Raw genomic sequence first — 12,333 nt, forward strand, 5'->3', positions numbered from 1 at the left:
TATAACAAGAGGTGAAATGATACAATTTGATTAGGTGCAGTGTCTCTTGCATAATAAATTCAAAGGGTCTCTGATCACGATGCAAAACAGGCATGTCCATCTTTAGTTAAAACTCAAGTGAGAGCCAATGATATAAATTACTTCAGTAAGCAAAAACAAGTCTATACGAAGCAAATGAACTAGTAGATTTGTAAGTCTAGACAGTATTCATACCATAACTACATTCTGAGCATGCTAATGATTATTTATTTCTTATTGCCTGAGGGCAGATGGATGCAGTCTTTCACAAAAGTCTGAAAAACACTTTGAGGGGAAATGGATGAGCAAGTTTGTAATCTGCAGGAATTACAATCATTGATTACTCAGTTCATACCACTAAGTTCAGATTTATTAAGGGAATAAATGTTCTGTTGGTTAGGTGAACAGTGCTGCTGCAGCCTAGCTGAGCATTCTGAGTAGCCCAGCATCCACATGTGTGTCTCTCCAAGGATGTCTTGTATATCTGTCTCACAGGTATACATACATATGAATACATTTATATAGGGTTTTTTTGTGTGATACAGGTGTACCATCATATGTATATAACTCAGAAGCATATATATGTGTGTATACAAACACACACACATTTGTATCGGGGATATATACCACAGTATGCCAGTATCACACAAAACAACCCCTACAGCTTCCTTAACAATACAACTCCTTTAACATGTTATTTCTCAAGTAATTAACATGTCACTGTTTATACTGGAAATCTCTCCTAACACAGCTATACTGTCTGCAAGACACAAGCCATGATCAAACATGTTGTGACACTTTGATATACAGATAAACCACTGTGCTAAAAAAGTAAATCCAGCATTAGAAGGATTCTGAAGAGCATGGTACATACATGGCTTCAGTCACGATTCCTCCTGAACACCAGAATACAAAAAAAAAAAAAAAAAGGAGATACCACATGCATTATTTTCCTTTATTAGAAACTAGGTCTTTGCCACACACTAGTGTAACAGACCTAGAACAACTTCAATTTAAAAAATAACTCTGTATTGAAGTACTTTTGCCAGGAAGGACAATGAACTTAATCATTAGAAGTGTTGAGGAAGAAACTAGATGAAGAGTCAAGACAGGTGGAATCAAACTCGTACTCCTCCTTCCAGATAAACAGTGTGTGTTTTTAACAGAACTTAGGCAGAAGAAATAGTATTGAGAAGTACATGTTTAGGCCAACAGTGTCTAAATTTCAAAGCAGAGCCCCAACTATGGTATAAGTAAGTTCATAAGCTCAAAAGAAATTTTAGAATTGCTTATGGGTGGAGTTTTAAACACCTTGGGATCAAAGGGAAAAAAATAGAGTTTCTTAACTAGCTAAGGCACATCACCGTTCTCTTCTTCCAAAAAATGGGTAAGCTTTCTGACACAGACTACTTCCGCTTAACAATCACTACATGACGCATAATACACTTTTTTCCTGTAAACCTTTCACAGACTTTTCTCTGCATCTTCTAAAGTTAACGAAAAACATCAATTCTGCCCAAATATTTTGTTTATATATTATGACAATGTACTGTAAATGAAAACATGTAATTTGAGAAGCTTTAAAACAGAATTTTTAACAGATACTTTTCACACATAGATGTGCATTTGTACTTTTAATTTGTATGCTAAGATTTCATTCAGCAGCAGAGTCCCTGCATTTCAGTTGCATTATCACAACACTGATACTGAATGGTGAAGGAAGCCAATGACACAGCTATGCTTTATCATTTCAGACTTCTGCAGTAATCATCATTATCTTAGTTAACCAAAGATAAAGAACTGTGATTGATTCTATTGTCCTCTCCATTTGCAAACAGAGGTGAACCACAATTTTAAGATAAGAGCAACCTGTAACAAGTCCAGTCCCAAGTAGCTTTACAGTTTAATGAGAGATTCAGTCTAAGACACTATTATCTTTCAGTCCAAGATGATGTTTAATGAGGCATGTATATGCACAAGCTCTAGACTTCAATATTACTCTCCATCTATAGAGAGAAAGGAAGTAGACATATCGATCCTTATCCAAAAAAGTCTCAACTGGGATCAAGACCTAAAATCATCACAGTAGGAAAATTGACAAATGTATATGACATTTTCATATGTCTTATCACCAAAAGAGAACAGATATAGCTGATAAAATTTAAGAAAAGGATGACACAGATTTTAAACACACATCTGGAGAAGAACTGTACCACACAAGCTAAAATGTTGAAACACAAATTTTGGGTATCAACTGTGAACAGATTTTCAGCTTCTCAGAATAACAGCCATCGAAAGTGAGGAAATTTGATTTAAATATTACACACACTGAAGTGCAAATGCCATTAACAAGCATGCCTTGACAAGTAGGGTGGGGTGTGGTGTGTGTGTGCCCTGTGGAACACCAAAATCAACATTGCCTGTCAGGCCTAAAATCAAAACCGTCATAAGCAGCATGTCATCTTCTCTCCTCTGGAGCTGAGGAAATTACAAACAGTGCTCATAATCCCGAAACACTCAATATGTCTGCAGAAGAAAAAGATAAATTTCTGTGGGTAGCTTATGTTTAATATCAACCTATGTTCTGAACTGCTCTCTGGTTTCGGGAATGAATCTGCTTGTCTCAGTACCAGCAATTATGTGCCAGTGTTCATGTTTTTGGAATAAAGGAGTAATTCTGATACACATAACACAACTTATTAAGACATTAAGACTCAATTATAAATGACAGTGCATTAGGAGCCCAAAGAGTATTATCACTACTGACACTAGCCAGTTGTTAAAACTCCTTTCCAAAGCACAGCACAGTACAAAGTCATTGATCTAAGTGACAGATACATCAGAACACAAAATCCCTTCCTTGCATTGGACAGGTCACATTATCCAACTCATTACTGACTTAAATTGTTTACTTCTTAAGGTCAAATTAATTGGCAGCAGCAGATCAGTTTTCTGACAAAGAAAAAACTCTCTGAGCACGTAAGATTAATTCTGGTTGAATCCTGACAAGTGTTATGATTATTTTTGTGACCTGCATAAACTCTGTGTGTGCCAACCTCCTACTTCCTCTGAACTCTCTTCTCAATACCAGCCTTTTCACCTAACTCTTCAGTTTTACCTCACTGAGTAAACTGTAAACAACAGCACATTGTAGAATGTAAGTTTTATTAGTCAAATGTGAACTGACTTTTCATATTAAAAATAAAAATATTTTAGAAAACAGATGTCTGCATTTCAGAAACATAAGCAGAAGCATTTAGAGCTGATCAGTGAGAATAGCAATGTGTTCGGTAGCATTCTCGTGGCAACATGAGTATCTCCTCCAGAGCACTTCAGAAACTCGCCTTGCTTTGATGTCAATTACAGACGTCTTTCAAGATCTCAAAAGTTGAGTTAATTTTGAAAACAGAGCTTATCATTTCAAAAGAATTATCTATTAAACAAGGATACTGAAGGAAAAATTCTAGTGAAGGTATAAGGCAAATTGCAAGTGAGGCAAAGGAAAGAAGCAACAGGACTTTCAACTTCTATTAATTGCATCTAGATTTGGAAGTGTTAGCTGAACATGCTCAGTTCTGCTGTGCTTATTTCAAAAGCCTGTACTGTCAGTATTTCTTCGTAGTCCAATTTTGCTTTGTTTACATATCAAACTGATACACACACACTGCAATTCATTGTGAAGCAGCCATGGCACACTATATTCAGTGCTGCATGTGTGCAAAAATCACCAAAAGGAATACAATGGAAGAGAAGGAGCAAAGCCTTTGTAACACAACCTATCTGTTGTTACTAAAAACTCGCTAGAGAAGGTGTTGAGCATCTTCATCCAACAAACCTCCATTCAGGCTTGCAGCCTCTAACAGGCGTTCAGTCTTTCCGACTAATTGAAGTGCAAGCCATGCTTCCAGAGGTGTAACCACCTTTCTTAAATCAATGGAAGTGCCACTTCAAGAAGAGATAAGGACAAAAAGAAAGCAGTGAGTACTGTTTTGTATCTTCCATACAGCTCTAGCAGCTTGTATTAAGGAATTCTAAAAAGATTACAGAATTTTAGAAGTTGTTTAAAGCAGTCTTTAAATCTAAATTGGTTTAACTACAGTCAGAAATTCTTAAATGCTTTAATTTCTTTAATAAGCAACAGCCCATGAGACTCATTTGGGCTATTGTTAAATTTTGCCCTTTATATTTACAATTAGGGAGATCCTTAAAATGCATGCCATACAAAATAACTTTAATGTAGAATCCAAACTGTAACTTCAAAATGTAGCTTCAGAATTCAGAACTAACACTGCCTTGCATACCATTTATTACACGTTAGAAAAGAGCAACTAAATAAGTCCTCAAAATCTTCACAGACTGGGAAAATTTAGTAAGCAATTTTGCAGAGTGTAAGCCAGTCCTGAATCCTACTGAGTCTCCAACAGGATCTCTTTCAGAAATTGCAACTTGGAACTATGATATGAAAACTATCTGTGAAGTTCTTGCTTCCCTGCCTTCCTCACTGACGCTTGTCAAGGAGAACACGTCTGTCGAAAAACTTTTAATGAGATGATGCATAAGCTCCCATCAATATGGTGATGCTATATGCAAATACAGGAGTGTTACGAGAGAAAAAAGTCTTCTAGTGTTTGATGTACCTAACTGTGTATTTACTATGTTCAGAAAAACACCAAGAGACTTTCTGACATTTCAATATTGCAGTTTATGTGAATGAAAAGACTGATAGAAGTCACTATACAGTGCAAGATTGACTTTTGATTATGATGCAAAATGCCAACTTCAGATTCTATTATGGAGAGAAAAGTCACAGATGCAGGCATTAAATTTCTCACGCCAGAAGGCATTGTCTATTTTACATCCACTAATGTGCCAGATTGGGCAAAATCTGTTTCAGCAATTTAAACTCTGCAAGGTGGAAAATACTGCAGATCTCTTTGTAAAAACACAGTTTCTTCTACTGCAACGAACTATAAAACTTTTGTTTGACAGAAAAATGACTACTACTTATGAGTATGTTTGAAATTGCTAATACTTTAAAGCAACAATGGCGCAGAATGTTTTAAAATGATTTCCCCATTCTAGAATTATGGCAATTAATTACAGTGGAAATACCTGTACAGAATTTAAGAATTAATATTTTCTTACAGTATTTATAATAATATATTAGGTATATACATATTTGCATTCCACAGTGCTTCTGATAGCTAATGTCGTTTCTAGAGAGATGCCTCAACCATCAGAACCATATGCTTGCAAATTATAGAAATAAATTTTTTGTGTAAACATGAGTGAGAAATCTGTGCTCCTGTTATTAGTACTTTCTAGTCTACTACACAGACATAATTCACCTTCCCCAAGGCATGTTTCACTTGATGTTACTCAGAATGCTGTGTTTCTTTTAACAATACTTTAAAAGAATTATTAAGTGATATATCTTTGTATCAGGCACAGAATTCTCTATGTTAAGCCCTGGGAAAAAACCTCGTTATTTCTCAAAGAGATATTATCTATATGGCATTCACAGCTACGCTCAGCCCTACACTAGGAGTTTGGCTGTGCTCTGGAGTCCTACACAACTGCTTAGCTAACCCCAAAATCCATACTCCATCTGTACAAGCGAGGTATCACTTTAACTTGTCCAACATGTCAGGACAACTTAGAATGGCCAATGGCCAACTAGAGGTAACAGCAAGCTAAATCAAACACCGGTGGGACAACACAATCTCACAAAAATTCATGTGACTCTACACAGCCTAGTAACTCCCACTCTTGGCACACAAAGCAAGCAGGTAACAGAAGTATGTCAAGACTGTTAAACTCAGGAGAAGCTAGACACAATATTCACCAGATAAAGATATGGTTATGTTTTATTTTAAATAGAGACACAATGTTTAAACCATGAACTGTGATTTATAACTGTTGCTCTTATAAAACCTGAAATTAAGTTGTTATTATAACATGGCTAACATTCATTCTCTTCATTTTGTGTGTTACATATTTCTTTTTTAGGACTCTGGAAGGCTTGACACTCAGAGGACTTTGAAGTTAAAAAACCCCATATATTTTCTAAGGAATTCTCAATTACACTTTTTACAACATGACTGTCTAGAAAACCCAAATTTGTTATCCAGCTTCAGTAAGGTACCTCTTGTTTTTGCATTGAAGTTTTGTTTGACTGAAGCCAGAGAAAGGGATGTGAATTTTTCAGGTATTTTGTAAAATGGTAAGAGCAAATACCATGAAAAGCAGCATCTAGAATAACAAGTGAACATGGTAGAAACATTAAAAAAAAAAAAAAAAGGCTTGGCATAGTTTCAATCATAATGGAACATAAGGAGAGCACTGCAGACCTGGAGTGAGTAGGCAAATAGATCACTTCCATGAAAGAATCCAGTTTGTCACAATCTTGTGATTATTTTGTTGGTTTTCCTATCATACAGTCTGCTTCAAGTAAGAAAGAATGCTTTTCCAAGAATGTCTTGATAGTTAATCAGTTTGACTTTTGCTTATACTTTCAGAATAAAATGGTTTCCTAATTTATTTTTACTTTTCATAAACCTCTATGTTGATCTTCCATCTTTAAAAGATCAAATATTTTATTATACCTAATATCAGATTATTGAAGATTTTAGTACATGCATGGACAGTTCATCTAATCCCATTGACCTTTTCATATTAAAATCCAGTTTTATGCTTTATCTGCTATTTGTTAAAACCATGTCTGTTGTTCAGATGCTGGGTTTTTTTCTTATATGAAAATTAAAGCAAACCAAGGTTTTCTTTTTATTTACGTGGAACTACGAAAATGTGCCCAAGATTTAAAAGAAGTTGTTTGTCATAAGACCTGTATTTGGAATTTTACGTCTAATTCAAACTACAAGGCTGCCTTCCATCTAAAAAGAAAGCAGCATGCATCTCAAGTAATGAGACTGTCACCTGTTTAGCTCATACTTCCCTATTTAAAATTCACACAGAGATAATATTTGCTGGTAGATTTCCTGATATTTTATGTATATCTAACCGATGCCAATGTCCTCATATCTGCAGCTAATTTATTCCAAGAGAAGCCTCCTACAGGAAAAATAAAGCTAACTGTCCATTCCCCAAAACCACTGGCTTATAAACCACCAAACAATAAATAGGAAGTGAAAACCTTCTTTTCCACACAAAGCATGTTAGCTTCCTACACAGAAAAAATGACCACGCATGACAGAACAGATGAACATTACAATTAAACAAAAACCAAAAAGTACCATGGGGAACAGTTGAAGCAAGTTGCACAAATCAAGTTATTTCTGCCAAAAATCTGGTTTGTTACAGAAAGCAAACAAAGGCTGAAAGGGAAGTTTTGGTCATTAAAAATGAACAGTAATTTATGCTTCTGATAAGAAGTCAGTGTTGTTTATAGGAAACATAATGAGCTTTTATCCTACAGAATAAACCAAGTTTAACTGCAGTAAAAGCTTTTTCATATATTCTAAGCATCAGGATTATTAGTGACTGTGCTCCCATTAATATGCTTTCTCTCTTTTGGATGCTACAGCTTACTAAACTTTACTAACAGCTTTGGTTTAATTCCTCAAGTCAACTTACAGAACATGAGAGGCTTTGAATCAGACTATAAAAATTTCAAAGCTGCAAGGTAAAGTATTAGCCACAGGAAAAATTAATAAGAGATCATCAGATGTGCCTGGTAAACCCTAGGATTTGTAAAGAATTAAACAAGAGATGCAGGAAGAAAAACATTAAAATTAAAATCACCTCCAGAAAATAATTAAGTGGTAGAAAACATTTCTGGAGTTTATATAAGCTGACAAACTGACATTCGCATAAATAAAAATTAATCACTATGTTACCCTATCATAGCTCCTTGTGAACACACCGGCCTGACCAGTGACACTTATGGGGTAAGGGGAGGGAGGGAAAGATCATTTTCACCAAATTATCTGACTCCATATCAGAGGTCAGGAACAAACAACACTGAAGGAAACAGAAAAATTAAAAGTAATTGTAAAAATTATTTGTGCAATATCCATAGTAATTCTCAAATATAAGTAGCCAGATATATGCTGTTTAAGCATGCACTTTTATGTTTTTATGTATATGTGTGTGTATATATTTACAATCAAGATGGTAATGTACAAGTCAACTCTTCAGTCTCTATACTGCCTTAAAACACAATACCATCCTCAATCCTATGCAGACAGATCAGTTACATTTTGTCAATACACATTCATACCAATGAAGCAAAGAGCAAAGTGAAGCATGGAGACATTTAATCAATACAAATAAAATTTAGTTTATATGTAGAAAAAAAAATATAGGAAGGTGCTTGCAAAGTCTGAGAAACAGCAAAAAAGTTGTCTGACAATCACATAAATCTCTGAATAAGTCGGAGATGAAACAATAGCAAAGTTAGGTTGACTGATGAACTATTCCCTAAGTCCTCAGGGAAACAAGAGTTTTGCTCTCACTGGAACAAAGTTTAAGATAGAAGTTTAAGATACAAAGTGAAAGAAAAAGATGACCTAATTAACAAAAAGTATCTGACAGCTAACCACTGCACTGAAGAGAGAAACTGATAACACCAAAAAAGAAAAAAAGAGACAACAAAAATTTGCAAGAAAACATCTGGATAGAGCTAGCAGAAATGTGTATCCAACTTTTCCCCTTCTGTTTCCCTTCATACTCCTGTGCTCCCCAAAGTATTTATTTTCTGATGAGTCAGTAATGCCCCATCAAAACGGTTTTTTTTCACCAACTATCACATAGCCTTCACCTCCAATAGCTGAGCAACAAGCCCACTAAGCAGCACGATGCATTTCATGTAAAAAGATAACCAACAAGTGAATTAAGTTTCCTACCATATTAACTGGGCTATACTGCTGACTGACCAAGAATAAAAGCAGTATTAATCACTGACTGTACAGTATAATTAAACTATATATTTCATATACAGTCTGGGATGTTTAGAAGGCATATTTGTTATTCCCTATTCAGGTGTTAAATCAAGCATTAAAATGAGAAACATCCCGTGTGTACACACATGCACACACACACAGGGGTGTTCACTCTCAAGCAACAAGACTTCAAAGGCTTAATAATGGTAAACTAAACATCATCATTACACCTCTTACACAACTTCCCATATGTGATTTTTAAGTTCTTCAGTGAAATAGGTAGTATCTCCACAACTGACTTCATTACTGTTTTTCCCCTCCCCTCTTTCTCCGAGGTCAATAAATATCAAGAAGCAAAATCCACATGGATTATCAATGCTTACAGGTTACGTAATCCTACAGCCTAAAATGAAATGCTGAAAACATTTAATGTCAAAGGAAACAACTATTACCTTTAGCTGTTTTACCTATTTGCTTACCTTTACTTGCACTCTCAACATGCTGCAATTCATCTGGAAATTTTAAGATGTCCCGGTAATTTTCCTCACAGATTTCTGCCAGAAAATGCAACAGGGTTGTTTTCTGATCTGATGATTTAGTATCTCGAATCTAAAAGGTGAACACAGGGGGGGAAAAAAAAAAAAAAAAAAAAAAAAAAAAAAGAGAGAGAGAAGAAAAGAATATTTTTTAGTAAAATGTTTAAAGTGAACATTGCAGATGTAGACTCATTAGCAAAAAGTTTCTACACTGGTTGCCTGAAAATTAAAGAAATCATTTAAAAAATGAAATTTCTCCAATCCTTTACAATTTAAGACTACAAAGCAAATCTACCCCTGTGCTGCGTATTTTTAACAAATCATTAATTATGCTGAGAATAAAACCTGAAGACAGTTCAGAAAGTTCTAAGATTTTAGCAACGCCAGTTCAGAAGGTTTGCTGTGTTAAGGAAAAATAGCTGTGAACAGAGATTGAACAGAATTTAGTTCACTCCTTCAATGCCCCCCACTGCCAGATTTCTAAAAGAATCCCTCTGAAATGCTGCATAGCTAGACAGCATGCTACAAGTCAGAATTTGCTATTTTACCAGTCAAATTGAAACTCCTTGACACAAAACCACAGGTTTTTATTCAAGCAAAAATCTAAAGTATACTGCTTTATCCTAAAGATTTTAAGACAAATTCTATACAGACACATGAAATAAATGCACTCCACATTACTGGAATACAAAATGACAATAGAAAAGCAGAGGTATCCTAACTGCCAGTAAAGGAAATTTAGTACATCCAGTTTTATTTATGAAAAGCTGCATGAAAACAGTGCACAGTGTGAGGAAATAGGTAACTGCTTATTTTCAGCTACAGCGGCAATTTTTAGTTGTCTGAAATAAACTATCTTCTTGAAGGTGGTAAGACCCTCTGTTCTCCCTTAACCTAAAGACATTAACTGCTACAATCAGTTTATTATTTTTAAAAAATAATTCTGAAATAACTGTTAATTCTGAAATAACTGTACAGGACTCCTGGAAAATTTCCAAGCAAACATAGACACCTGTGGCTAAATCCCATGGCAGAATGCATGTGTATATGCAAAGGAACATCATGAATTTAAGAGAATGAGAAAATAAATTTCAGTCCAAATTCAGTTTCTCCATTTTTACGCAGACATAAAGAATGAATGTCTAAGTTGACTTAAGATTCAGTGGAAGTAGAGATTACCCCTTATTGACAAAGGCAATCAAGACAGATGTGTATGCAAGAGTTTGATATGGGTGTAATTCACTTTTTATAGATAATTAGTATTACAAGTGTAGCTGTAAAGATTTTTTTTTTAACTACATTTTACTAACTCATCTAGTACAGTTCTTAAACAGAAGCTACAATGTACACAACAAATGAAATAAAGGATTTATTTAAGAAGAATACATAAATGTGTGTGTAAAACCTCCTATTTGTTTTCTCATTCTCTAAATCACTAGAAGTTCTAATTCTATAATCCTCATGACAGGCTTGCCTTCGATGTTCAATTTAATAGAGGCCTTTCGGCTTTAAGGATTACCCTGTTAAGAATAAATGAGTGCAGTCGAAAAACAAGCTTTTAAAAATATAAGGTATTTAGGCAATTAAAAATGCAATTTAATTCATACCGATTCAGTGATTAAAGACTAAACAATGCTCAGTAACGGTATACTGTTAAAAGGTTTTAATGTGTTACGTACATAGAAGTTTTTCCAACTTGAAAAAAATTTTTAGATTTAGTGGCTGAACATCTGCATGGTAAAAAGAAATTGCATTTCAATTTGTCTGTGAACAAGAACTATGGGATTTGCAGTCTTTGATCTCTCTGACATCATCAAGTGGATAAAGCTTTTTTTTTTTTTTTCCTAAATGGACAAAATTATTTTGCCTTCAGGTTACAACAGAAACATGTTTTGTCATCAATGGTAACATGGTATTAACAAGAGTTAATATTAGCAGCTGCTGAGTTGTTTAAAAATGCAGTGAACAGTCATTCAGATCATGTGCCAAATTCACTTCCTTGGCCCAATAAAGAAACACGTCTCTGCTACTTTCATCTGTATTTTCAAGAGCTAAGAGACACAATGGGTGACATGTAGCTCTGTTTGATCTTAGGAATCAAGATATATACACTTTAAAAATCAAGTTCTAAGCTTACTAATATAATAAGGAAAATAGGTGGGGTTTGAGTGCAGAAGTAACACCAACAGAACAAAAATCTCCCCTTAAATTAGTAACTTGATAACGCATTTAAAACATGCAAATAATATCAAAAGCCACTTCCAGGTTTTTACATTTTTTTTACAGGTGCTTTTGGATTGAATTTTTAGATGTGCGGGTTAAAAGTGACTGCCAACTTACAGGAAAATTTCTGTATGTTTTAATGACCAGAAGAGTAACATTTTATTATTACAGTTACAAAAAAAAAGCTTTCCATTGATTTTTATGAGATTATGTAACTTCACATATCCTAGAAATCTTTCCCACCTTAACAGAGAATGGGCTGGTAGACAATTAATAAATGTACACTAGTCAGCAATATTCAGACTAGGTAACCTTATACTATTTGCACTATGAACTAGTAGCAACATAATATTACTTACTACATAAAATACACATTGATCCAGCTAGAATACTACAAAAGCTTTATTAAAACAGGGGGATGCTTCTTGTTAAGTCTTTCATTCACCACAAAAAGAGCAAGATGTATCCTACATATGCCTAAAGCAAACCTCTTTTCTTTCAACTAAATTTCTGTCTAGCATAACTTTATAGAATTATGAGGTTGCTCCTGTCCTTGATAAGAGATAATAACTGCTGAAACAGGGGTTCAGAATAGCAGTTGGATCGTAAGTACGTATTAATCAAAACGCAGCAACAAGTAAGAAGATTTACCTTTA

General features: G+C 34.6%; 1 protein-coding gene across 1 annotated transcript in view; it reads right to left on the reverse strand.

Moving 5' to 3' along the window:
• DIAPH2 (diaphanous related formin 2) overlaps positions 1 to 12,333 on the reverse strand; it is a 249,059-nt gene that overhangs the window by 131,002 nt on the left and 105,724 nt on the right. The window contains exon 23 of the mRNA XM_074914772.1: positions 9,398 to 9,527. Within this exon, the coding sequence (XP_074770873.1) occupies positions 9,398 to 9,527 (130 nt within the window). The remainder of the gene's footprint in view (positions 1 to 9,397; positions 9,528 to 12,333) is intronic.

Source organism: Athene noctua, chromosome 11, assembly GCF_965140245.1.
Source record: "Athene noctua chromosome 11, bAthNoc1.hap1.1, whole genome shotgun sequence".
Classification (NCBI taxonomy): domain Eukaryota; kingdom Metazoa; phylum Chordata; class Aves; order Strigiformes; family Strigidae; genus Athene; species Athene noctua.